Source organism: Oryctolagus cuniculus, chromosome 6, assembly GCF_964237555.1.
Source record: "Oryctolagus cuniculus chromosome 6, mOryCun1.1, whole genome shotgun sequence".
Classification (NCBI taxonomy): Eukaryota; Metazoa; Chordata; class Mammalia; order Lagomorpha; family Leporidae; genus Oryctolagus; species Oryctolagus cuniculus.
In genome coordinates this window covers 71,939,288-71,967,153 of record NC_091437.1, presented here as the reverse complement: position 1 = coordinate 71,967,153, position 27,866 = coordinate 71,939,288, and the positions used below count along the sequence as shown (strand labels likewise).

The window sequence follows — 27,866 nt, the reverse complement described above, 5'->3', positions numbered from 1 at the left end:
GTTGAACGCCAGCCTCTCACAGTCCGTTTTTAGTGAAATGCAGTCTGTAACAGCATAAGGGGATGAGGTGTAGCCCTTGTCCTCCCTATTCCAAACTCCTACATTGGGAACAAATTCCATCTAAGGAAAGCCCATATTTTTGGACACAGAGCATAGGAAAAGCAGCCACAATGATAATATCAGCCCTGAGGCAGAAGGTTGAAAGGAACAACCTGAAGAGGGTGCTGGAGTTAACACGGTGCCCACCCAGAACACCTCCCATTTCAGTTTGGGTTGGACCACTCAAAAAGACGTTCCTTTTTTCAGATTCCATCTGGGAGGACTGCTCTTGGGCCATATAAAGTTTCTCACTGCGATCCCCAGGAAGAGAGCTGCGGTGCAGTGGCTCCACGTGATGACCCAACAGGGAGCCCGGCAGCACCAAACAGTGAACACTAGATCACATGAGGGCTCCCTTGAGCGCCTGCATGTCTACAAAGCCCACATGCAGTGCACTCTGTTGGAACAACTCAACCGTGCTTGACAGAGGAAAGTTCTAGGAGACACAGGGACTACAAGTTCCACTCAGAATGCTGCCCCCCGTCTTCGGACAAGTCTCCTGAGAATCCCAAGCAGTCACAAAGGGTTAGAGAGTGGCTTGAAGCAGATGCCTAACAGTAGAGAACGACGGGGACAATTGCATTCTCCTTGAATAGATGAATAGGTAGAGTTAGGACGGGGCCTTGAAAAATGGGCAGCAGGTGGAGACAAATAAATAATGACCACAAATATCACAAAAGTTAAACAGTACATTTTTAAAAAAAAAAGTTAATTTATTTGAAAGGCAGAGTGACAGGAGATTATAGATAGATATAGATAGATGGATGGATGGATGGATAGATAGATGATAGAATCTTCACTCTGCTGGTTCACTCCCCAAATGCCTGCAATGGAACTCCAAATGGGTTTCCCATGTGGGCGGCAGGAACCCAAGTACTGTAGCCATCATCTGCTACATCCCAGGCACATTAGCAGAAAGCTGGCTCAGAAGCTGCGGCCGGATTCCATCCCAGGCACTCAGATACAGGATGCAGGTGTCCCAAGTTGTGGCTTAGCCTGCTCCAGCACAATGCCCACCCCATTTTATTGTTTTTGAAAAGAGGCTGTGGTGGGCCTGCGCCGCGGCTCAATAGGCTAATCCTCCACTTAGCGGTGCCGGCACACCGGGTTCTAGTCCTGGTCAGGGCACTGGATTCTTTCCCGGTTGCCCCTCTTCCAGGCCAGCTCTCTGCTGTGGCCTGGGAAGGCAGTGGAGGATGGCCCAAGTGCTTGGGCCCTGCACCCCATGGGAGACCAGGAGAAGCACCTGGCTCCCGCCTTCGGATCAGCGCGGCGCGCTGGCCGCAGTGCGCCAGCCGTGGCGGCCATTGGAGGGTGAATCAACGGCAAAAGGAAGACCTTTCTCTCTGTCTCTCTCTCTTTCACTATCCACTCTGCCTGTCAAAAAAAAAAAAAAGAGGCTGTGGTGGGCTCAAATGGCACAACCAACCCATACTTTGTTGTCCTATGATCTCTCCTTTCTCTTTCTGGAGGGGTAAGAAAATCTCTAAATGTAAAAGTGATGGTATATGGCTAATATAGGCACTGGTTAGTTTCTGGCAGAGATACAGAGGCAGGGAGAGGGAGGGAGGGAGAGACAGAGAATCTTCCATCTGCTGGTTCACTCACCAAATGGCTGCAAGGGCTGGAGCTGGGCCAGTCTGAAGGCAGGAGCCAGGAGCCCAAGGGCTTGGGCCATCCTCCAGTGCTTTCTCAGGAGCATTAGCAGGGAGCTGGATCAGAAGTAGAGCAGCTGGGTCTCTAATCAGCACCCCTATGGGATGTGGGCAGGCAGGCAGAAGCTTTACCAACTGCGCCACAGTGCTGGCCCACCTTGGTCAGTTTTTTTTTTTTTTTTAATTTAAGAGGCAGAGTTACAGAGAGAGTGAGAGACAGACAGAAATGTCCTCCATCCACTGGCTCAGTCCCGAAATGGCCACAACAACCACAACTGGGCCCATCCAGAGGCAAGCACCTCCTCTGGGTCTCTTATATGGGTGCAGGGGCCCGAGTACTCAGGCCAAACTCCACCACCTTCCCAGGCCACAGCAAAGAGCGGCACCAGAAAAGGAGCAGCTGGACATGAGCCAGTGCCCAGGCGGAAACCCTGCCTATTGCGCCAGAGCGCCTGCCCATCAGTTTCTAAAATGTAGGCCTAGCCTTTCTCCCTAGTTCAGCCCCACCCAGTCAAGGGCCTTCTACCTGGCTGGTCTGAGCATCCCAGGGTACAACATGGCCTAGGAAACTCAGCTGTCAGAAACACATTTACATCCACTCTGGTGGGCAAGCAGAAGATCATCTCCTAGAATGTTGTACCTGAATTGTTCTTGAGTGCATGGTCACTCAGTGTATTTGTGTTCCCTAAGAACCAAGAAAAATGTAGGCTCTCGGAGTGTGCATGGGCCCATGCTATATGCACTCTTGGGTTTTACTCTGAATAGGTAAGTAGTCTCAACAGCAACTTGAGGGACCCTCTCTATGAAATTTTAAAGCGGTCTGTCCTTTTAGAAAACCCATTAAATATCCCATAGTTTCAGTGCAATATTAGAAATTACCTCCAGGGGCCGGCACTGTGGTGCAGCGGGTTAACACCCTGGCCTGAAGCGCTGGCATCCCATCTGGGTTCAACACCTGGCTGCTCCACTTCCCATCCAGCTCTCTGCTATGGCCTAGGAAACAGTGGAAGATGGCCCAAGTCCTTGGGCCCCTGCACTCATGTGGGAGACCCGGAAGCAGCTCCTGGCTCCTGGCTCCTGGCTTCGAATGGGTGCAGCAGCTCCGGCCATTGCGGCCAACTGGGGAGTGAACCATGGAAGACCTCTCTCTCTCTCTCTCTCTCTGCCTCTCCTCTCTCTATGTAACTCTGACTTTCAAGTAAAATAAATAAATCTTTAAAACAAAAAAGAAATTACCAATTATCTCTAGGATGGACCGGAGCAGTCTGTGGAACGTTTGGTGCTCGGAACCAACCCAGGGTGCGTGAAAAGCCTAAGCGAAGAAGAGATGCGAGATGGAGGCCAGGACTGAATAAGGGTTGTGACTTAGTAGAATTGACGAGAATGCCTGCCTCAAACCGCAGGAAATCAAGCCCATCCTCGCCGCGTCTTCTCATGCAATTCACAGTATGAAGAGCTAGCAGCCTAACACCCGGTTACAGCTGTGTTTCTTCCCTAAAGGACCTAAATACTGTAAATTCAACAGCACTGTATTTTGGAGTAGTCAGAAAGGGAAAAAGAGCCTGGCATTAACAATAGGGCTGAAGCAAGACACCACCACAAGATGGCACTGCTTTAGTAGACCCGGAAGCCTCGGCCCAGTGCGCAGGAGCTCGAGGGGAGCGCGGGTGCCTTGCGGGGCTCGGGACGGCAGGAGGGCCTCGGCGCCCCCGGGGCACGCTATGTCCAGGGCGACCACCGCTGCCCTGCACTCCGCTCTCGACGAGGACGTCCCGCTGCCCCTTGGTTGGGACGCACCAACAGCATTTTGCTGGGCGTCGACCCCTAGGGCTAGCTGGAACGCCCAGCTCCAGAGCGACGGGCGGGTGAGGTGCGGGACGGCCTCCCGCCATCCACTGCCTGCCCGCCGCCTCGCGGACATGTCCCAGTAGAGGCTGCGCCGGGAGACCGTCCCGGCAGCCTGCCCTCTGGGCAGCTGCCCGCATCCGTTCCCGGGGCGGAGGCGTCCGGGCAAAGGTCGGGTGGGCGAATCAGCCGCTTGCGGCCCAGGAGCCTCCCGGCCGCGCGCACCCCTCCGTCCTTGAGTCGCCCAGTCCCTCTCCCTCCCGCGACGTGCACGCCACGGCCAAGTCTTGGTTTTGATTTCACTGCCGGCACCGAGAAACCAAGAGGTTCCAAAGCTCACAAACAGGAAGGAGGGAAGGCCTGGAGTGCGGGCAGAGGGAGGGTCATTCCCAGCAGCGCGGCTCGGGCCGGCCGGGGGCGGAGGGAAGAGGCGCGCGCCCCTCCCCCACGCGCGCTCCGGGGGTCCCACGGCCGCGTAGGGGCCCCCGGCGCGCAGCAAGGCGGGATGTGCGCCAGGGCAAGGCTCGGGGCTGGGGGCGGCTCCAGGGCGCAGGGCGGGGGCTCTTAGGGTGCGCCCCCCCTCCCCCGCGGCCCCGGGGCGCCCCCGCGGTGCCGGAGCCGGGGCGGGGCGTGCGCGTCAGCCGGGGCTAGAAAAGGCGGCGGGCCCGGCCCAGCTGGGTGACAGCCGCAATTGGACTCCGAGCCCGGCCCGACGCCGCCATGAGCGCCGCGCTCTTCAGCCTGGACGGCCCGGCGCGCGGCGCGCCCTGGCCCACGGAGCCCGCACCCTTCTACGAGCCGGGTCGAGTGGGAAAGCCGGGCCGAGGGGCCGAACCGGGGACCCTCGGGGAGCCGGGCGCCGCCGCCCCCGCGATGTACGACGACGAAAGCGCCATCGACTTCAGCGCCTACATCGACTCCATGGCCGCAGTGCCCACCCTGGAACTGTGCCACGACGAGCTCTTCGCTGACCTCTTCAACAGCAACCACAAAGCAGGCGGCGGCGGCGGCGCGGGCGGAGCGGGCGCCCTGGAGCTGCTGCCAGGCGGTCCCCCGCGGCCCCCGGGCCCAGGCCCCGCCGCCCCGCGTCCGCTCAAGCGCGAACCCGACTGGGGCGACGGCGGCGACGCGCCGGGCTCGTTGCTGCCCGCGCAGGTGGCCGCGTGCGCGCAGACCGTGGTGAGCCTGGCGGCCGCCGCGCAACCCACACCGCCCACGTCGCCGGAGCCGCCGCGAGCCAGCCCGGGGCCGAGCCCCGCGCCCGGCCCTGCCCGGGAGAAGGGCACCGGCAAGAGGGGCCCGGACCGCGGCAGCCCCGAGTACAGGCAGCGGCGCGAGCGCAACAACATCGCCGTGCGCAAGAGCCGCGACAAGGCCAAGCGGCGCAACCAGGAGATGCAGCAGAAGCTGGTGGAGCTGTCGGCGGAGAATGAGAAGCTGCACCAGCGCGTGGAGCAGCTCACGCGGGACCTGGCCGGGCTCCGGCAGTTCTTCAAGCAGCTGCCCAGCCCGCCCTTCCTGCCCGCCACCGGGGCCGCCGACTGCCGGTAACGCGCGGCCCGAACGGGACAGACTAACCAACGACCGATACCTCAGACCCGACGGCCCGGGAGCGAGCGTGCCCTGCCTTGCGCAGCCCGGGCGCCCACAGAGCCGCCCGGCGCCGGCTGCAGTTTTCTTCGGGACGTGTGGGCGACGGGAAGCTACAGCCTGGACTTACCACCACTGAACTGCGAGAGAAGCTATACGTGTTTATTTTCCCTTAAATTATTTTTATAATGGTAGCTTTTTCTACATCATACTCCTGTTGATGCAGCTAAGGTACATTTGTATGAAAAAAAAAAAAAACTTTTCAGACAAACCCTTTGTATTATAGATAAGAGGAAAAGACTGAGCATGCTCACTTTTTTATATTAATTTTTACAGTATTTGTAAGAATAAAGAAGCATTTAAAATCGCCCCTGCTTCCTATATTCGCAGTGACTGCTGCACGCCGGTGGCGCCAGGACCTCGCTGGGGGAGGTGCGTTCCAGGACCTGGCGGAGGGCGAGCGCCTGGGAAGCACGGGGCCAGGTGTGTGTCCGTGGGGGAGGCGAGCTGGTCCGTAGATTGGGTCCGCACTGCTTTTGAAACCCGCCAAGGTCTAGCTCCACAGGTCTTACTGAACTTGGCTGAGGTGGATGCAGATGAGTAACCGCGCGTTAAGCTAGCAGCTTTCCAGCGGGAGGTGCGGGGGCAGGGCGACCTGGGGGCCCTGCAGAGCTCAGCCCAGGAGCTCCCTAAGGTTAGATGGCTGCGTGAGGGGTGAGAGTGTGGGGCTCAGGAGACCCAGGGGCCTTTCCCAGTCCCTTCGGGCTTCAAGGCTGGCCTGTGCTTTCACTTTCCTCAGATTTTCAAAGTGCGCCTAAGCGCACAAGTCATGTGGCTGATGAAAAGGACAGTCATCGAGCTACTTAAAATTTCATCTTGGAGGTAACTGTAAAGTTTCTAGACTTAATCCAAATAAATAGAACCGTGTGCCTCCCGCCCAAGAAAACTGGGTCCTAGGCACCTTTTCTTGGGCTACCTGCTGCGTGGATATTATGTAATTAATTAACCAGCCTGTCATGATTATACTGCTCTAAGGAGGAAACACAAAACCTTTAGTGTCCAAAGCTAATTAATTCGTGGTTTTAAGTGCAATTTAAATCTCTGCCAACAAAGCCAAGGGTATCTGGCTGGTTCTGAGGTCTGTGCTTGGCCCATGTGATGACACAGCTCCGTGGGGTGAGCCCTCTCTCTGCTCAGGAGTGGTAAACACGCTGCTTCTTAGCTACACTTTATGGGAATCTCACCTCTGACATGGCTCCCCTGAGCATTTTCCCCAAAATACTGAATTGGAAGATGCCTCTGCTGGACACTCGTCACAGCCCTCCAGACCGAAATCACAGGGGCGAGGAAGGTTCTGCTTTACAGCTATTCTTTGGGGGGAACTGTTAAATACTAAACACTTTACAACTGAATAGAACAGGATTTTCTTACACATTATTACTGCCCAAGCAAATACAAAAAGACCTTCAGTTTCAACAACATGTTCCTGAATTTATTGGAAGTTGATAAAAAAAAAAAAACCACCAAAATTGTAGAGAGAGGTATTTTGATTTACAGCTTACAAAACCATTTTAATAACTTTTGCCCCAGAAAAATCTAAGTTTTGTGTTGAGATCATAAAGTACATTAGCTGGGTCCATAGTTAACAGATAACTACTTCAACCCCCCACCGCCACCCCCGCAGCCACACTACAAAGTTCACAGGTCCTGTGGCTGGGGCGGGCGCTCTGCCGAGGTGCCTCGCGCACTCTGAAGCTTGATTTCCTCCAGTCCAATGCAGCTGGTCGGGTGGGTGGTGATGGACTGCACAAAACAACTCGCCAACCCCACCTCCCTGCCGAGGACACTCTTCACTTCATAACTCTGCAGTGAGAAAGGCATGCTGGTTAAAGCAAACAGAGTTAGCCCGGACGTTCTGTTCCCGGCAACACAGAGCACCAGAGGGCCAGAGCAGAGGCCTTTTCCCTCGTCCACGACCTTTTAGTCCTCAAAGGGTGAGAACACTGGTGGGGGAAGTAGGGGACCAAGGGCTGCTAAAAAAGCCCCCTTTATTAGGGAAAGTGAAGGAATTACTTTATTCTGATAACTAAATTCTGTTTGTACCAAAGGAACACTTAGAATATTTCTGACTGATATTTTCGGGGATGTCACAATAACCTGGCCTAGGAAAGGAACTGGGGGACAAGATGTGCAAAGGATCTGCCTGTCCTCCAGCTGGGCAGAGGGTGGGCCTGTGGCTCGCAGCTGTCTCCCACTTCCTTTGGGACACTTCCCCAATCCAGCAACACTTCCGGTCAAAGGATTTCCTGGTACTTTGCCCCAAACTTCCCTCCTTTTCTTCTAGAGTTACACTGGCCTCTTTCTGTGTTGTAGTGACACTAAACTGCTTCTTTAGAGTCCGTGTGATTAACTGGGCAAGCTTCACATAACACAGGAACCGGGCATCCAGGGTTCCTACCCTGATGAGACAGGCTGAAAATAAAGGCTTCAAAACGTTGGGATAAATTCCATCTGTGGCCGCCTGAGAGGAGAAAGCCCTAGAGGGTAATACCACCTGCACAGTAGTTCTACAGGCAGTTCCTTCTCCTCCTCTGTGCAAGGCACCTACCAAATGTCTACAACAGCTCTGTGATGTGTATGCTAGCTCACCCCTTCTACCAGGAACGTGTCATGACCAGGAAGACTGAGGCTCTGACGTCAAAGCAGGCACAGTCTGTGGCTCCAGTGTGGCCCTCCCATCAGAGGTGAGTACCTCACTGCCCTCACCCTTTTGGCCTCAGTGACCAGCATCTCATTAACAGAGAGTAGTGGAAGGGACGCTGAGTGGCAGTCTAAATGTAGATAGGAAAGGTGGCCAGCTTTCTGCTTGCTTCTCTCGGGAGGAGTCCAGCCACCGCCTCAGCAAGGAGACTCCGGTGGCCCCAAGCGCAGCCTGGGGGACTGCAGCTGATGCCCAGTGGAGCAGGACGAGCTGTCCTAGGGGAACTATCTGAACTGCAGGTCTGTGTGCTGAATAAATGTGGAAGCCACAATGTTTTGGGATGGTTTGTTTCGTAGCAATAAGCAATCTGTGAGAGAGCACCATTCTGATGCCAACTCACTGTGCTAATTCAGTTTTCTTTTATGTAAGACAGGCATGGTGCAAAAATATCTAGCCTATGTAATGTGCTTTGTGAAGAATTTTGGCTTCCTTGGTAAAACTGTTAAGATTAAGGTCAGCAGGTGGTTTATGGAGTGAGTAATGGGGGGCAAGAGAGTTGCTGCTCAAGACAGAAAAAGAAGGAACTGGACAGGGAGTCCTACTTCTTAAGGCTCACATATGATATGCATGGCAAGTTCTTGGCCCGTGCACCCATTCGCTCTTGCAGAGTTTATTATGAGGCCTTATGAGCCAACCTTGAAGAGATGGCAGTGAAGAAGATGCAGCCTAGAGGCTGCCTGTCTGGGGGGAAGAGTATCAGGAAATATAGAATGCGGTGGGCACCGTGGTGCTAGGAGGATGGAGGGGGGACAGCTGCATACTTTGGTCTTCTGTTTTACAATTTTAGTTAGCTTTGTGTGTTAAAGAGATGGCCAGGCATTTCTGTGATACTCTGGAGTGAAAATATGAAATTCTGACTTCAGAAAAATAATTTCTTGGGGTATTGTGGTGCAGCAGGTTAAGTGGCCACCTGTGACGCTGGCATCCCATGTGAGTGCCAGTTTAAGACCTGGTTGCTATACTTACAGTTTGGCTCCCTGCAAGTGTGCCTAGGAAGACAGCAGTAGATAGGCCAAGTATTGGGCCCCTGCCACCCACTTGAGAGACCTAGATGTAGTTCCAGGTGCCTGGCTTCCTGCTGGCTCAGCCCCGGCTGTTGTGGTCATTTAGGGAGTGAACCAGCAATGGAAAATCTGTCTCTCCCTCTCTCTCTGACACTCTGCTTTTCAAACCAATAATAAATCTTTCAGAAAATTAAAAGAAATAATTTCTTTTTGAAAGTGTCAAGTTTTGCTATGTCAAATTATAAATATTTTGTATTTGGGGAAATTAACATGTCCAGGTTAAAATAACCACAAGTAGCAAACTCACAGGTACCATTCAAATGTCTGCATATGTAAAAAAATGTGTCTCCATTATTAAAAGGCACAACTTACATGTTCTTCTAACATTTTCTTTTCTGAAGGTTTAAGGAGATTAACCCCAAATTTGTTACCCCTATGATGTCACCATTGAGAAACTGCATATACTACAAAGGCCAATCCTATTTTTACATCTGTAGTTTGACTACATTAAAGTGAAGATATAAATGTGAAGATATAAAATGTAACACCCATTCTACATTTAACAGAAACATTGTGTTTGTTCCAGAGAGTGGAGTTAGGGTTCTCCTAGAATGCCCTAGTGTGATTCTTTGGATTGTGGTAAATGTGCATTCTTGCCCAGAAAATGGAAAGAATCCAGACTGGGTGACTCGCAGTTGACATCTTCATGCAGGTCCCTCTGATACCCATCTTCTCAGTCCTTTCTAGGCCAGATATAAAGGCTGGTTATCTACTGTAACACTGCGGATAAGGCAAGAACTTCCTCAAATGTGTCCCTCCAGGCTCAGAACTTAACCCCATTCCACTCACATGGGTCTTACAATCATAGTACCCACAAAGGTGACATCTGGGGCTATCACCACTATGCTTCTTACCCAACACACACATGTGCACACACACACATGCACACAAATGCATGTGTACACAGAATATTCAAACACATACACACACACTACTCATGTCACACAGCAAATGTATCATCATTCATGTCCTCATGCATGTACACATGCACACCCTCTTTGGCACTTTTTATTAGAAAGGAATTTACTTTTTACTTTTAAGAGGCAGAGAGTCAGAGAACTCTCATCTGCTGGTTCACTTCCCAAATGCCTACACTGGCTGGGTCTGGGCTAGGCCAAAGCCAAGAGCCAAGAACTCAATCCAGGTCTCCTATGTGTGTAGCTGAGACTTGGGGATACCTTGAGGTATCCCACAGTGTGTATTGGCAGGAAGCTGGAATTGGGAGCAGAGCCAGGACTAGAACCCAGGCCTTCTGATATGGATGTGGGTGTCCCAAGGGGCAGTGCTCACCTGCTCTGACTTTGTAAGCAGGGCTTACCACAGGAACACTGTGGTTGAGCACTTAGATGTGCAGGAAGAACAAGTCCCTCAGCCAGAAGGACACCAAGTGAAGGAGAGAAATTTCTCCTGCAGCTTTCTGCTCTTGGGTCCCCTAAAGAGGGCTGGGGGATCAGCAGAGTCACTGAACACTGTCCATTGCTGGAGGCCTCCTTCTTCCTCGGAGGAAGGAAGCACCAGGTGGCACTCTTGGGAACCCACAGGGACTGACAGGATGATCACCTAAAGTCTGCAGTGCCCTGCACACTTCTCAGCATAGATCAGCTGGTATATGCATGTTTTGGCGGCGGTGGTGGGGTGTCCAAGCGTTGTTGGTTTAGTTTGCAAATTTTGCTTCATTGTGTTACATATTCTGAAGCAGGAGTGTTTCCAATACTTTTCCCCAACATCCTCTGTGGAGAATGTACTCTAATAATCAAGTGTGCCATCTTCAGCTCTTCCTTGAACTCCCTCTCCTGGAAACCTCTGACCAATGCCTTCCACAGTCACCCTTGTCTCATCTTTCTTATTCCAAAGACTGAGAGGAGGGGACAAGAATTGGTCAAGAGGCACTGCTGTCTCGTTACCTGCTAAACACAATTTCTCCAGGTGTCTGCTATCCCAGCTGGCTACCAGTTCTGCTGGGTGGTCACTCCGTGTGGATAACCATGAGTTTCTCTGGGTGGGAAGCCTTTGCCATGAGCCCTGTACTGCCTATCGGTAAAAGGTGGATTCTGCCTCACTGGGATGGTGGGGAGATTGAATGAGGACACAGGTGAGAACAACATGGGCACGGTTGTTGGCCTCCGCAATCGGGACACTTGACCTAAGCCCTCCTACAGCCTCATCTAGGTACTGACCCCTATCTAAGCAGAAGCAGGGGCACCAAGGAGCTTTAAAAGTAGGTGGGCTTCCTCCTAAAAGGGAACAGAAGGGTCTTTAGAGCTCATGGGTGGTCTACACAAAGACAGGGCTGAGAACCATGAGCTGAAACCAGGGATCCTCCAAGGTGCCACTCATGAATTTACCCACATTCTAGTTTAATCCACATTCTGATAGCCATGATTTAGATGAAAGAAGAAAAGAACCGTAGATCCATCAGCCCCTTCAGAGGTGCAGTGGAGACGGGCTGGTGAGGGCAGTGGGGATGGGGTGGGGTACCCACAAATGATGGGTCAAGTCACCAGACTGCGACTACAATCGGAGCTGGAATTTGGCCATGGGTACCCATCAGAAAAAGACTGCTATTCAATGGACCAGGGTAGTTCTTGGGTGACCAGCCTCCTGTTCACCATGACCACGAGGCTGGCCCATGTCTTTCTGCTACTGGGGGCTGTGCCCTGCTGCCACACACACCTAGCACCCTCCTGTGGGCTAGCCAGTTCCACCAGTTATTCTGGGTGCTTGCAGATGCTTTGACCAGTTGGAGGCAGGGCCCTAAGGGCAGAAGTTTTCTTTAGCAGACCAAAGCTCACAAGACAGAACTGTCTTTGGCCCACAGATTACATACACTGGAGTGCTGCTTTTCTCAGGGGGGTACTGGGTGCTTCACTAGCTCGATACAGTTCCTCTCTGGGCAGGCAAACCAGTTCTGAGAAGCAATGGTAATGTCTGCCAGGTAGTCAGAGTCTGCAATACACAGTAATGTTTAAAAAGTGCGACTTAGGCAATTTTGTCCTGCTGACGTGAAACCACGGCAGTAGTACTTTAATTAAAGCCAGCAGGACCACAACCAAAGCCAGGGGACAGACTCCAGTGTCCATCTCAAGGCTGATCTGGAAGTAACCTCATTTTCACAGAGGAGGGGTTTTCCTTGGCCTGCTGAATGACAGTGTTTAGATACATCTGCATTTCAGTGTCAATGCATACATGTTAGAGTGGGATCTGTTGTAATCAAACATATGTGGTATTCAAAAAGTTCACGGAAAGTATATATTATATAAAAGCAATGCAGGGATTTCTAAGATTTTTTGCACTAAAATAAACTTATCTTTCAACTGCATCTCCTGTGAACTTTTTGAGGTCCCCTAATACATGGCAGAGGGATTTTCACAGGGGCTGAGCTACCCTCTCAGGGTGGAGTGTAGGCCACACCCGGGCTAGACCCCCTGTACTCACCCCATTCTCACAGGTGGCCGAGCTCAGCAGGGATGAGATGCTGCTCTGCAACAGCTGCAACAGACAGGAACCAGTGGACTTGGGGCCCACCCCCTGCACCCTCCTTCACCCTCCTCTCCCACCCCCTGTTCAGGAACTGCTCGTATTGAAGCCTCTCTCATCCCAGAAATGAACCTGCCCAATCTGAACTGCCTGTCTCTCTTCAGAGCCTCAGTCTTGCTCCTCAAGTCAAACATGATGTTTAAGTCACAACACAGAGAGACTGTGTTCATGAAGGGCGAGTCCTCCCCCTTTTCCAGGGAAGCTCCTAAGGGCTCCAGAGGGCTCTGTGTGCAGCTCTCCCTAGTCAGGGAGTCACACCGCACATCTCCACAGGATGCCACAGGAATGAGCAGAGGTTCTGCTCCTGCTCTTGGGTGCACAGGACAAACACAAGCTCTGGGTACCAGCTTCTCCAGGCAGCGGTTCCTACCTTGACCTTCACTCTGCACTTTGGTCTTGAGGGGCAGTCCAGGAAGACCTGCAGGTGCATCTTGAGGACAGGAGAAGTGACTATCCGGGAACAGTCCCCACAAGAAAAGGCCCCTCTGTTTGTGAAGATGCACAAGGAAGATAAGCAACCCAGAAGGTACAAGTCAGAAGAGCTCTGCCAGTGCACAGCCATTTTTCTAAGCACGCATGTTTGCTCATATAGAAAGGGGGGTCTTCTCTTAAGAATCAAGTTCTGGAGACAGGCTGGAAGCAGCCCTGACTCAGCCTGCTCTGAGGGATGAAGGTCAGCTTTGGTCAGTAGCAACTGGAGGCTGCTGGGGAGACACCAAGGGCAAAAAGCCTTGTGCAGGTGGAGTGTAGAGAGGCAGGGCAGACCTTCTAGGAAGCCCAAGCAGAGGGGTCAGCATTCCCCACTTGCCAGGATGGGAAAGCCCACCCAAGCCTCAGCATCTCAGCTCTGACCCTCTTCCATGTGACCTGGGCCCAAGCTCTCTTATCTGTTATAGAGTCTAGTGATGACTTGTGTATTCACAAGGCCGCCAACCCTGAATGCACCACGGGTCGTGTACTCCTTGCTTCTTAGGAAGGAGAAAAGGAATGACATTTTGGGCCGCCAGAGAGCTGACTCCAAAGTGATGAAATGCATGATGCCAGTCCAGAACACGGCCCCAGGGTGAAGGTGCAGGAAGATTGGGCAGGGGGATGTTTGTTCAAGTAGCTGCTCCCTGGTCTCTGAAAAAGTCTGCTCCACTTGCAAAGGACACACTGTTCAGTCACAAGTCTATTTCACTTATTCCCATTTTCCTGTTTTGCTGTTTTCTTCTGACTGATAATAAAAAGGCCTAGTACAAAACCCAGCTGTTTTCTCTTTTAAGATAGAGAGCTGCAAGAAGCAGCAGAAATCTCTGTTAGGAAAACCCACATTGGCATCATGGCCTCTTTTCTGCAGTTTGGCACACAGGGTTCCCCTTGGAGCTTTGCGGGAAGACAGTGGGAGGCAGGAAGGTCTGAGGTATGAGTTCATGGGAGCCTGGGGCTTGGCTGCTGTCAGGCCTGTTGGGTCCTTGGGGCTTTTGGGCCAGCCTCTGCCCCCTTACCTGTTTTCTGGTCGCTGCTCCAATCGCCCATTGCCACACCTGTCACATACAGGCCATGAGAAAGCAGTGTCCTCGTCTACAGCGATCACAGTGCCTAGGCCAAGTGAAAGAAAAGCCAGACTCTCAGAGTGGGTTTCTGTCCCTAGATTTCTCTCTGTTCCTCAGCACACAGATAACTAAAAGGGCCTCCTGGACAGGCCTCCAGTAGTTTTCTCACTTGTGAGTTTATATAAATGTTTCTAAGCTTTTTATAATTTCTATTTATTGTACAAGATTTGTCCACAACATCACCACCTAACCAAGTACTCTCATTTTTGCTTGATCTTTTCCCAATGTACAGGTATTTAAATTGTGATGACCAAACCATTTATCTGATGTCTCCTACTTTTAATTTTTAAGAAAGATTTATGTATTTATTTGAAACTGAGTTACAGAGAGAGACAGAGAGAGAGAGAGAGAGAGAGAGAGAGAGATTATTTTCCATCTGCTGATTCACTATCCAGATGGCCACAACAGCCAGCGCTGAGCCAGGCTGAAGCCAGGAGCCAGGAGCTTCATCTGGGTCTCCCATGTGCATGCAGGGGCCTAAGCACTTGGGCCATCTTCTGCTGCTTTTCCCAGGCCATTAGCAGGGAGCTGGATGGGCAGGGGAGCAGCCTGGACATGACCCGGCGTCCATATGGGATGTTGGCTTCACAGCTGGTGGCTTTACCCATCACTCTACAACCTGGCCCCTGATGTCTCCTACTTTTTCGGTTGCAGTACAGCTGTTGTGAGGCCTGGGTTACCCACTGCACTGATGCTCTGTTTATCTGATGTGTCCAGGTCCCCTCAACCATCCTCCATATTAGCATTTACGTCCTCAGATGACTTTGGCAGCAATGGGAAGAATTAGTATGTGAAAGGATATGACTATTAAGAGAAACAGAAAAACCCTTTAAGAAAGTGTTTTCTGAAAAGACTTTCTGATTTACACTGCTACAGTTCATAGTTCACTGCACATTAACATCACCTTAGGATTTGCTTCTGCACTAGGTATAATGGAATTGCTATTTTCCACTTCTTTTGAATGGAAAGATAAATACTGGTTTGTTAATCTCTTCTTTTATGATTTCTCTAGCTTCCTTATTGCTATTGCAATTAAGGACACATAAGTTTCTTTTTTTACTCCAAAATTTATGATTTATTTATTCAACCAACAAGTATGTATGCATGTGATGCTATTAAGTGTTGGATATATGGGGGCAGTAGAAACATAAAGATGAATATCTGTTTTTATTCTCATCCTAGTCTGGTTGGGGAAGCAGACAATAGTAAGAATACCATGAAAAATGCTCTATTGGGAAATGGAACCATGACCACTGAGAAGTGCAGCAGAGATGCCCTGGGGGTCTTTGTGGGCATAAGCAAAGACCTCCTACAGAACAGAGTGGGCTGGGTCTGAGGCTGGGAAGGATGCAGGCCCACCAGAGCTGGGGCAAGCTTGACCCTTGGCTGATCCTGCACACCTTGGCGGGGCAGAGGGCTGGATGGGCAGTGAGGAAGGGCAGGCCATCTGGCAGGGAAGGTGGCAGAGGCATGCTCATGCAGGGTTTGCTGGGGATTGAGATGGCCTGATTTTCTTGGATATGAAACATTACATATAGGGCCTAGATTACTGGTAAATTGTATACCATACTGGTGAAAGGTGTTGAAATTAGATAGTTGAAGAAATATTAAGATTGACCTGAGTTTCCAGAAAAATAGCCTTTCTACTCTTGGAGCACACATTTTATTCCCTGCTAGAACAAAGATGAAGAGGAAATTTATCTGTAGAGGATAAAGCAGAATAATGAGAGCTAGGAGGCTTAGTTTATTAAAGTGCATTCATACAATGTCTGCTTGAATGACTTTAAAAAAAATGAAAATAGTAGTTCCTAATTTTGAAAAGGCAGCCCCAGCTAATGACTCTGTCCTTGTAAATCTAATCAAAAGTAAGTCAAAGGGATGCAAAGCAAAGTCAATAGAGGCTTATCCTGCAGCTGCAGAGAAGTGTGGACTATTCGCAGCTGGCAGATACACAGGAGGGCCATGGGAAGAAACAAGGAGGTGCCACCCCAAACATCAGACCGCACCTGCGCTGTGGCCAGGACCCATTCCCATCACTGGGCGGAGCTGAGCTGCTCACAGTGGTGCTTGGTAAGGGACTGCTACAGAATTAATAAAAAGTAGGCTGCTACCAACTACAGTTTCTTTTTACTCTAGGATATGTAGGTGTTAAAACAATTTACATTTATATGAGATTAAGTAATTTCCTTCCAATTAGAGAACAGAGAAAGAGTTGAGGAAATGTAATTCATCTGGGGTCTACCTACAAACCCTGACCTTTCTAGGCAGCTCTAAGTGAATTTCAAGGCGTGGCTGGGAAGCCTGCTACTAAATTGTTAGTGTTAAGAAGGATTACTTAAACAAGAATCAGAAAGAAAAAGAACAGTTTTTGCCAGGGGAGAGGGCTCTGACACCATACTCACTGGCTTTAGGGAAGTTGCTATTAAAGGCAATTCAATTTGTCTTGTGTGCAGAAATCTCTCATAATCAGTTTTTTTAAGATTTATTTATTTACTGAAATAGTTATAGAGAGGGAGAAACGAGAGAGATCTTTCATCCGCTGGTTCACTCCCAGATGGCCACAACAGATCAGCCAAGACTCTAACCAGTGCCCATATGGGATGCAGGCACTGTAGGCTGGGGCTTAACACCCTACGCCACAGCGCTGGCCCCTGGAAATCAGGTTTGAGAAGTATCTATCACTTAAAACCACTGATCACTCAGTTACCAAAATGTCTTTTTAAAAAGGTTCCTTTTGGCCGGTGCTGCGGCTCACTAGGCTAATCCTCCGCCTTGCGGCGCTGGCACACCAGGTTCTAGTCCCGGTCGGGGTGCCAGATTCTGTCCTGGTTGCCCCTGTTCCAGGCCAGCTCTCTGCTGTGGCTAGGGAGTGCAGTGGAGGATGGCCCAAGTGCTTGGGCCCTGCACCCCATGGGAGACCAGGAGAAGCACCTGGCTCCTGCCATTGGATCAGCGCGGTGTGCCAGCCGCAGCGCGCCGGCCACAGCGGCCATTGGAGGGTGAACCAATGGCAAAGGAAGACCTTTCTCTCTGTCTCTCTCTCTCTCACTGTCCACTCTGCCTGTCAAAAAATTAAAAAAAAAAAAAAAAAAAAGGTTCCTTTCAAAAAAAAGGTTCCTTTCAAGAGTCCTTAGGAAAGCATGGGCCCAGAAGCACAGGGTCTGCCAGGCGGGTGTACCGATTCTGCCTCCATTTCCTGACTCCAAGAAGTGGGGGCTCAGTAGCATTTTGGGGCTGACAAAGCAGTTGCTGGAGCAGGAGCTGGAGCAGAGGTGAGTGCTCCCCTTCAGTGAGGATTCCTTTCCTCGGAGCACTGTGTGCCTTCCAACCCTCCAGTGAGACCCAGGACCAACTCACGGATGGACACATGGGAGGCCACTGCCGGCTCTGAGCCACTGGCTGATTAGCCCAAACATGCGCAGTGCCGGGAATTCTGACAGGGTCCTTTCAAGCCCTGCTCAGAGAAAATGATCAATACTCAGCCACTTGAGCGGACAGTGCCCGATGCCCAGTACCAACTTCCTCAGGGATGAGCGAGCTCTCTTGAAGCTATGCTGAGGCCACGGAGAGGGCACGCACTGATATGGGATGCTGAAGTCAGAAAGCATCGCAGATCCCACTGCGTGGATGGGCGGCTGGCTGGTACGCGTGTGAAGGCAGCATGGTGGGGCAGGTCTGTGCCCAGCGGCTGCCCCACTGCGGGCATTCCTGTCGGGGAGCCTCTACTCATCCTTGCTGTTTTGCAGCTGGGGCTTTGTCTACTCCTAGTGCCCAGCTGACTGGTTCTTGTCAGGCATCTAAGGACACACAGAGTCCTGCTCTGGGATAATTCTCTGTTTACACAATCTGCTCACCTACCCACAGGCCTGCAGGGCAGCTTCAGAGAGGCCTGGAAGCAGAGCAGACCCTCAGGGAATGCTACAGGAAAATGCAAGATGGCAGGAGAATGCTACTTCAAACCCTGGGATCTATATAAGGAGAGCAGGAACATTAGAGAAGGGGTAAATTCTGGTAAAATAAAGTATTTCACATTGCTTATTTTTAAAAAAAGATTTATTTATTTGAAAGGCAGAGTCGAGAGAGAGAGAGTGAGCGAGAGAGAGTGTGTGCACAATGTTCCATCTGCTGGCTCATTCACCAAATGGCTGCAATAGCAGGAGCAAGGCCAATCTGCAGCCAGGAGTCAGAAGCTTCTTCCAGGTCTCCCATGTGGGTGCAGAGGCCCAAGTACTTGGCCATCTTCTGCTGCTTTCCCAGGCACATTAGCAGGGAGGTGGATCAGAAGTAGAGCAAACAGGGCTCAAACCCGCACTGATATGGGATGCAGGCAATGCAGGCTGCTTTTATCCACTATACCACAGTGCTGGCTCACATTGCTTATTTTTTTTTTAAATTTATGTATTTTTTTATTTGAAAGGTAGAGTTACACACACATATGAGAGAGAGGGAAAGAGAGAGAGAGAGAGAGAGAGAGAGAGAGAAGGAATATTCCATTTCTGGGTCACTCCCCAAATCACTGCAACAGCTGGGGCTGGGCCAGGCAGAAGCAAGGGATGCTAGTGTTGCTGGCTCCTACATTCCTTATTCTGAGGAGATCCAAAGATAACAGTTTGTCCAAATTATAATATTATTGTTATACTTCTACCTTGTGGTCAAATAAAATGAATGTCAGTAGTGTTATAAGGAACATGCATCATGTGTGAAGGACAGTGTTATTTGACAGTGAACTAGGGCATCCACTAGAATAATTTTAAAATGTAATTGATATGCTGAGAGAAGAAAAGAAAGCCATCATGTAGATACCAATTAAAACAAGAAGAGGCTGGGGCTGGCATTGTGGCTAGCATGTTAAGCTGCTGCCTGCAATGCTGGCATCCCATATGGCCACTGGTTCAAGTCCTGGCTGCACCACTTTTGATCCAACTCTGCACTAATGTGCTTGGGAAAGCAGTGGAAGATGGCCCAAGTGATTTGGTCCCTGCCACCCACTTGGGAGAAATGGATGAATCTCCTGGCTTCAGCCTGGCCCAGCCCTGGCTGTTGTGGCTATTTGGGGAGTAAGCCAGCAGATGGAAGCTCTCTCTCTCTCTCCCCCTCTGTCTCTGTAACTCTGCCTCTCAAAGGCATAAATAAAATCTTTAAAATAAAATGAAAAAAGGTAGAAAGAGTAGAAAACAAAACAGAAGCACTGGATTACAAATAGACAAGTTATAAGTATATTGATTCAATTACATCAATAATCACTTTAAATGTAAATGGTCTCAATACAGAAATTAAGAGGCACTGTATGAAGTGGACAAAAAATAAGAACTAGTTCTACTTATGTACTGTCTATAAATGGTAAATTAAATGTAAAGGCATGGATAGGTTAAAGGCAGAAGGATGGAGAGAGATACACCACAGTAATGCCAATCAAGAGGAAGAGGTGGTAGCTACTTCAAATTCAGACACAGCAGGTAACTGAAACAGTGTAAGCTTACTTATTAAGCAAATAAAAAAAGGACTTAACTGAACTGGCTTAGAATTGGTGATCTCACCAATATGTAACATCTCATCTTTTTTTTTTTGACAGTGAGAGAGAGAGAGAGAGAGACAGCGAGAAAGGTCTTCCTTTTCCACTGGGTCACCCCCCAAATGGCTGCTACGGCCGGCATGCCATGGCTGGCGCGCTGCGCTGATCCGAAGCCAGGAGCCAGGTGCTTCCTCCTGGTCTCCCATGCGGGTGCAGGGCCCAAGCACCTGGGCCATCCTCCACTGCCTTCCTGGGCCACAATAGAGAGCTGGCCTGGAAGAGGAACAACCTGGACAGAATCCGGCTCCCCAACCGGGACTAGAACTTGGGGTGCCAGCGCTGTAGGCGGAGGATTAGCCAAGTGAGCCATGGCACTGGCTAGTAACATCTCATCTTAATACAAGGGAAGTACAGGAGCCAACCTGAGCCTGTTTGCTCTGATGTTTAGAAATATTGTTCTCCTTCTCTGCTAATAACACCTCAGAAGTGTTTGACATAGAACAAAACTAATCTTTTTTCTGCACTCATTGCTTTTTGGAAAAGTGGGAGGAGAGATGAATGAACAACGGACAACTGATAAGCCTTTACTGTGGAAGGGAAGCAAGTATGTGTACCTACCAGTTTATGCCTGCACTAACAAACCTTGGAAAAAAGACATAGAAGTAGGCACAAACTTTGTATCTGCAGTGTGGTCTAAGTGACCGGAATCCCTGCACTTGGGACCCTTGGTTTATGCAGACACCAGGCCACAGTTCCTGCAGAAGTTTTACACTATGGTGGGCCTCAGCAGTGCCGGCCCCAGGACCTCCCTCACTCTAGGAAGTGCCATGATGAGTAAAGCTAACCACGGCCTCGAAGGCAGCACATCCTTCCTGGTACAAAGCCTTTGGTGTGATGCCTTCCAACAACTGGATGTCAGGAGTCTGAAATCTCAATCCCAGGGACCAGGACCAGACTTTGTGACAGACTGAATTGCCTGTTGTTTACTTAATAAATGGGGCTCAAAGATGATGAGCCTCATCAGGGAGCTGTGCAGCAGGTACCATAGGTTCATGCTGGAGAGGAAGGCTCTGCTGTCCTGTGGCCCTCATGGCTGTATCTCACCCCTAGCAAAGCTTCCTCAGAACCCAGCCATCAGCCCTCTGTCCTACCCTTGCTGCTTTCTGGGAGCAGAAGTGGCATCTACCTTCTCCACTGGACTGCGATGCTAGTGCGAGTGCATCGTCTCATGTAATCTTCAACAATGCTCTGAGGCCACTTCTATTTTCTCTATTTTACAGGTGAGAATGTGGAAGCCCCTTAGATTCCACGGCTTCAGGGTGGAGCCAGCAGGGCCCTTGTGCTCTGACTCCTGCCTTCACTTTTATGATTCTGCACTAGCCCCAAAGGGAGATGCACAGAAGGGAAAACTCAAATGGTCTCAATACAGTGAACAAGTGCCCCACCACACAAGCAGAATGTGAAGTACGGCAACAGTGAGATCACAGGGTTTTTTGTTCAGCAAAAACTATACAGAGAATCAAGAACTAGTGGTGGGCAAGAGTGAGGAAAACAGAACTTCTTAGATGTTACACTGAGAAGTTTGAATTGCTATATACTTTCTGGGAAGTTATACAATAGTATCTTTTGCTATTAAAGATATACAAACCTGTTATGTGGTCAATTTGGAACACACTGTGGCATTCTTCAAAAAGGCTATCAGGGTTACCTTATGACTCACACTTCCATTGTTAGATATGACGCCAAATTTGAAAACAATACTCATGCCCATGAATCTCCATAGCACCTTTTTTCACATGAGCCAAAAAGTGGAAACAACCAAAATGTCCAGCAACTGATTAAAACATAAACAAAGCACAGTATGTCCCTGCAGTGGAATGGTATTCCACTATAGAGGGAATAAAATTTTGATACATGCTACCTCCTGGACAAACCTTCAAAACTTTATGTTGTGAAAGTGTTAATCATGAAAAACCACGTTATGATTTAAACCTCTGTAGCTGTAACCTTCTCCACCCACTTGGACACATAGCTCTGCAACACTACTAAGTGAGGGATGTAAATGACAGATACTGGGTATCAAACCACCCCATTTGCACAAACTCCCTCCACGGTGTGCACATGGCTACAGCAGGCACATGCAGAACAGTGCCACCTCTCTGTGCTCATCTTTCATTAGTTCCAAGACACATGCATTATTAAAACATTTTATAAAGTTAACAAAGAAAAGATTAATGCTATATTCAGATCTAGATTCACACATCCAACAAGCTACTAAAACATCTCCTTCTTAGATGCATCATAGCCACACAACATGACAGAACTGATATGATCCCAAAAAAGTTGTCCTTCCTGTCCATCACATCTTACTTCAGTGGAAAGAACTTTCATTGCTTCCCTGTCTAACTTAAAACTCAGAGGTCTTCGCACATGTCCTCTCTGCCTGACTGTGGCCCATTTTCTCTGGGATCAACCAGTTAATTTCCCTAACTCTACTGGGTCTATTTCTCTCTACTACCACTGCCACCTTAGCCCTCCACTCTGCTCTGCAGGGATGTAAATGAGAACACACAGGCACACTCCTGATGCTAAGCTGGCCCCTCTAGTCCCATATAATCCCTCTCTCTCTGTTCAGCTACCTTCCTGCCTGTTTCTGGGCAGCACTGCTTACCAGCTGCCTCCTACCAGTGGTCTTGACAAGTCCTGTTCTCTGCCACCACCTTGACCTAACTTCTCACCCTAATCCTTCAGACCTCAGGTCAATCTTGTCTTTAGGGATCTTCTTTGACCTCCCAGACAGGGTGAGGACTGGATTATGGCAGCTGGAGTGCTCAGAATGATGTAGCCTGTTGTCAGTTTGTACACTGAGTGATTTAAGTCGTTTGATGCAGATTATAAGCCTCAGAGGCAAGAATTTATTCTCATCCTGTTCACTGTGTAATCCATGCCTGGAACATAGTAGATGCTCAGCGAATACTTGTTGATTAAACAAGTAACCAGATATAAAACAGCATAATACTTAAGAAAGCACAAAAAGCATTTCCAAACAGATGCTGCCCACCTTGAACGCTGCAAATGGAGTTCACAGGCGTGAGAGAGTCCAGTTCATCGAGCATCACAGGGTCCATCAGCTCACAGGAAGCAGCACCAGAGGCCACACACAAAAGGGGCTTTTGAAGCAGGAGGACAGTCCGTTCAACACAGATAATCCGACCTGCCAACAGACACTTCAGATTATGGAAGCACCGAGGAAAACAGTGAGTCCTCATGCTAGTAAAGCCCTCTTAGGGGTCATGGAGGCACAAAGGTGCAGGTGTGGGCCCATGTGTTCCTAATGCCAGGCCATGTCCAGCAGCACATGTGATGTGCTGGAGCCAGGCTAGAAAAGCACATACATTCTAGAATCACATTCAATTTAGAAAGGATAAATGTTGTGGCATGAGAAATCTCAATGAAAATATATATACAGTTCAGGAAGGATATTAGTTTGATCCTTGGAAAAAGAAGGCTGACTGATTTAAGCATCTAAGTTTATAATGTTCTAGCTTTTGGTTTGTTTTAAAAAGGAATGCTGTAGGACATGACCTAAGGTGGCTCTTGCAGGGTGCCACCAACAGACAATCATGGGATGGCTGGTGGCATCTCAGCAAGGCAAGTCAGCATCTCTTGCTGGTTTTGCCCAGTGGGGTTAGTCAAACCCAGGGCTATGACATGGGCCTCTCCCATCTAACTGGCCATGTCTGCACTGGGCTTCCTGAAGGTGCCAGCAGTGCCAAGGTAGGATGAAGGCAACCAGGAGCTCCAGAAAGCAATTCTGTGGTCACTGATCAACTGCCCCAGGTGAAAGCTGTTGAGAAGAAGCAAGCATACCCTGGTCTTGAAGAGCGTCCCTGAAGAGGATGCTGGGAGAAGCAGCTGCAATAAGTGCTTCCAGGACCTCTGGGTCCAGCACACAGGAGGGGGCCACGCAGATTGGCAGAGTTTTGGGAAGGCGGGGGTCACTCTTATCCTTTCCTTGCAGCGTGATGTCTGTAACCAGCAGCCAAATCTCCCTTTGTTCCAGAAGAAGCAGACTCTTCAGCTACAGTTTGAAGACAAGGTAAGGACTATTGACTTAACTACTCTCATACCTAAAATTATGAATTGAGAATCAATGATCTTAGAGGACTCTTATTAACACTAACAGTTTAAGATATTATTTCAAATAAACTTTAAAACAAACAACAGACTTCACATCCTGGTCCCTGGCCTCCATGGCAATGCCTATGCCCTGAGTGTTCCAACCTTGTACCTGTCTACAAGACTCCTTCCCTGGAGTATAGTCCATCCTTCCCCAGTAGAAGGTCTTTTGATTTACTCAGTTGGAATTCACTGTTCTTTTCTTCCAGACCCTGTGTTTATATACCTAAAAAGCCATTTTCTTCCCTCCAGGTAGTTGTAAGTTTCCTGATGGTTAGGAATAGATCTCACTTGCATTTAGGCTTTGTACAGCATTGGTATAGAGCAGGTGTCACATAATTATTGTATGTGCAACCATTTTTCTTTTGTTTTTCCTTTTATTGTAACTTTTTTTCATTTTTCCTTATCTGCAAAAGTTGCAGTACCTTTTCAGGTTCCATTAAACTAGCATTCTGGCTCAGCCCTTTGGTCAGGGCCTAGGATTTGGTAGGTATAAATGGAGTCATGGAAGGCCATAGGCCTGGGGCTGAGGAACTGGCCAACTTGAGGTTCAGTTGGTGCTGGTGGTTTGGATGGGTGGTCAGGCTGAGGATTCCATACAGCTGGTCCACAGGACTGGACAGGGAAAACTATTTGCATGGTTGGGAGCTGTAAGTTGGGATAGAGGAGGCAGTCTGCATGGTTGGGAGGGCGATTACACACTGGAAGTTTGAATAGGTAATACTGAGGAAAACACAGCCAGGTTTCTCACTGTTGGAGAAGGGAGTTACACATTGAAACAGAGAGGTCTTGAATAAATTCTGTGGTAATGGTCTAGAGTTTGAGATATTGGTATGAAATCATGGCTTTAGATAGATGAATGGACATATAGAAGTAGACAAGGATTTGTGTGTGCATGAATATATACATATCTGTTTCCTTGCTCTGTCCACTGAAAGGCAGCAATGACATCCCAATAGTAGGGATCCCACCTCCCAAACAGATCTTGGCTTCTAAACAGCACTGTCCTTTAAAACTGACCAGAATTCCTTGAAGATACAGCTGACTTCAGGGCACAGAAAGAAAACACAAGTAGCCTTCCCTGTCCAGTCCTGTGGACCAGCTGTATGGAATCCTCAGCCTGACCACCCATCCAAACCACCAGCACCAACCGAACCTCAAGCTGGCCAACTCCTCAGCCCCAGGCCTATGGCCTTCCATGGCTCCATTTATATCTCCTGAATCCTAGGCCCTAGAAAGCAAAGGATGAGTCTGAAATATCTCACTGTGACATAAAGTAGGGAAGTACTCAAAGAATTATTTGGAATTATATGTCCAAGGCACATGGTAGCCAGCTTAAACCTTTGAAGACTTGAGTATCAAAATGAATAATAGTGACAAACTATAACCCACTGAATAAAAAATAAATATACTGGTCCATATTGATATAAACAAGTAAGTGACTCCACAAATAAGACAGGAAAATGGAAAACTCCTAATGATTCCAGCTCATAAATGTAGAAGAAAGTTGGAGTTAGGATTTAGCATTTAGCCACTATCAGAGTACAATAATCAATTTGGGCAGGAATTGCAACAGATGTTAAAATGAGTGTGTAAAAGTTTGATAAGAGACAGAATATTTACAAGATCTCCAAGTATCTATCCACAAAATACTTATTTACTAATTAATAAGTGTGAAATATTTATTAGTTAGAGTAGAAAATCTAAACTTGGAAGATAGTATCTTAACCAATTGATAGAAGAATATCACAGTCCTGGGACAAATCAGTTGTGTACTTCCTGATGAGAACAAAGTATCATTTATGTGGCATTCCTATACAAAATGCATGATCTGAATCTGTTCAGGAGATGACATAGGCAAACCTAAACTGAGGGACATTGTACTAACTGGCCTACATTCTTTAAAATTGCCATGGTCATAAAACAAGCAAAATAAATAAGTATTTCACTTGACGGAGATGAAAGAAATATTACAACTAAATGCACTTAATGACCCTGTATTGGACCCTGGTGTTATTAAGGATATTTTTGGGACAACTGGTAAAATCAAAATTTTTAAAATTGGTATATATCTCAGAAAAGGCAATGATTTCTACAAAACTATCTGAGTTTGGGAGTTTTTCTGATAATCTTCAAAGATTTTAAATGTCCTATATAAATACCCTGGATTTGGCCTAAGGGCTATTTCAAGCCATTGATGAACCAAAATGTTCTAATTTCCTTTGAAATTAATAATCAATTTATCGGCCGGCACCACGGCTCAATAGGCTAATCCTCCGCCTAGCGGCGCCGGCACACCGGGTTCTAGTCCCGGTTGGGGAGCCGGATTCTGTCCCGGTTGCCCCTCTTCCCAGCTCTCTGCTGTGGCCAGGGAGTGCAGTGGAGGATGGCCCAAGTGCTTGGGCCCTGCACCCCATGGGAGACCAGGAGAAGCACCTGGCTCCTGCCTTCGGATCAGTGCGGTGTGCCAGCTGCAGCGCGCCAGCCGCGGCGGCCATTGGAGGGTGAACCAACGGCAAAGGAAGACCTTTCTCTGTCTCTCTCTCTCACTGTCCACTCTGCCTGTCAAAAAAAAAAAAAAAACAACAACAACAAAAAAAAAACAAAACAAAACTTTAAAAACTTAACAATAAGCTGCCAAGCAGTTTAATTAGAAAATGGGCACAAGATGTGAACAGACATTTCACCAAGAGGATATATGGATGGCAAGGAAACACAGAGATGCTTAACACTATTAGTCTCTGAATGAGTCTTTGGAGAAATACATTAATCGAAAAAAGCCAACCTCAAAAGTATCTGTAATGAGTTGAACTGTGTCACCCAAAACAGATTTGTTAAAGTTCTAAACTGAGGACTTCAGAATGTGACCTAAATAGGGTCTTTGCAGATTTGACTCAGTAAAGATGAAGTCATTAGGGTGGGCCCCCAGTGTGACTGGGGTCCTTTAAAAATGGGGAAATTTGAACAAGACATGAGGGAAGACAGTGAGAACAGTAGGGAGAAGATGGCCACATGACCAGACTGAGCGCTACAAACACCAAGCACTGCCGTCAAACCGCAGAAGCTGGAAGAGGCGAGAAGGATCCTCCTCTAAAGAAATCAGAGGGAGCACAGCTCTGCCAACTGCTGGATTTCAGACTTCTGGCCTCCAGAAGTGGGAGTGAACACATTTCTGTTGTTTTAGCCTCCTGGTCTATGGTACTTTGTTATGGCAAACTCATAGATACCTAGTGCTTGATTCTTCTGTAACAATCACAAAGTATAGTAATAACAGAAAGCAAGTGGCTGCAGGGTTAGGGCAGGGGAGAGGGCGGGTGTGGTTAAAAGGAGGAACACAAGAGAATCTTGTGACAGCACAGCTGAGAATATAGATTGCAGTGGTTGTCAGGCAAGGCTATGTGTAAATACATTGCACAAAAGTCTCCATGCACACATGTGAGAACACACACATGCAAGTACATGTGTGATAGGTGAATCTAAATCAGCTCCCTGGATTGTGTGGTGTCAGTGTCTTGGTTTTTGTACTGTGGTAACTGTGGTTGTGGAATGTTGACAAGGGGAGGGTGCATCTGCAATCTACTGTGAGTCTATGATTACCTCAAAACAAAAGTTAAAAACACACACACACACAAACACACAAAACAAAAAAACAAACAACCCTTTCTTTCATTTTCATGACTTAGTGGGAATACTACCAGGCTTTCTTTGATGATTCAGTTCTGGCAGTGACTCACGGTGCCCTTCTGAAAGCCAGCCCTTTCTATAGAAAGTGCAGGTGACCTGCTTAGCCATGGTCTGGCCCCAGGCCTAAGCTTTTTTCAGTTTCTTCCTTGTTTCTCCCTGGTTTCTGCCGATTCTCCTTCCCACAAAAGCAGAATACAGGAGATACCTGGAAGTTTAGTGGATCAAGGAATTTATTAAACTAGGTTCTGATCCCTGATTGTTCCCTGACTAAAGGACCACCAATTTCCAGGTACACACACCCACTGAAAGTCATGCTCATAGTGGTGGTCTGGTTCCCATGCAGGA

The 27,866-nt window shown here is 48.8% G+C and overlaps 2 protein-coding genes and 1 long non-coding RNA gene across 13 annotated transcripts in view; 2 read left to right on the top strand and 1 right to left on the bottom strand.

The window, feature by feature from the left end:
• SPIDR (scaffold protein involved in DNA repair) overlaps nucleotides 1-27,866 on the bottom strand; it is a 469,038-nt gene that overhangs the window by 7,885 nt on the left and 433,287 nt on the right. For 10 of the 11 annotated variants that reach the window (XM_008255503.4, XM_070076568.1, XM_070076570.1 and 7 more), the window contains 6 exons: nucleotides 23,529-23,739; nucleotides 22,720-22,872; nucleotides 14,039-14,132; nucleotides 12,922-13,036; nucleotides 12,450-12,503; nucleotides 6,660-7,052 (listed from right to left, as the gene is read on the bottom strand). In XM_008255503.4, coding sequence (XP_008253725.1) covers nucleotides 6,888-7,052; nucleotides 12,450-12,503; nucleotides 12,922-13,036; nucleotides 14,039-14,132; nucleotides 22,720-22,872; nucleotides 23,529-23,739 — 792 coding nt within the window. In that variant the 3' untranslated portion in view covers nucleotides 6,660-6,887. Of the gene's footprint in view, nucleotides 1-6,659; nucleotides 7,053-12,449; nucleotides 12,504-12,921; nucleotides 13,037-14,038; nucleotides 14,133-22,719; nucleotides 22,873-23,528; nucleotides 23,740-27,866 lie in introns of those variants that run through there. The other variant, XM_051844476.2, reaches the window with a different exon arrangement.
• CEBPD (CCAAT enhancer binding protein delta) lies at nucleotides 4,257-5,557 on the top strand. The gene has a single exon (XM_051844484.2). The coding sequence runs from the start codon at nucleotides 4,320-4,322 to the stop codon at nucleotides 5,148-5,150; it is 831 nt and encodes a 276-aa protein (XP_051700444.1). The 5' UTR covers nucleotides 4,257-4,319; the 3' UTR covers nucleotides 5,151-5,557.
• The window catches only part of LOC108176496 (uncharacterized), an 86,124-nt gene continuing 65,789 nt past the window's right edge, over nucleotides 7,532-27,866 (top strand). The window contains exons 1-2 of the long non-coding RNA XR_007919030.2: nucleotides 7,532-7,933; nucleotides 23,680-23,757. This is a non-coding gene — a long non-coding RNA (uncharacterized lncRNA). The remainder of the gene's footprint in view (nucleotides 7,934-23,679; nucleotides 23,758-27,866) is intronic.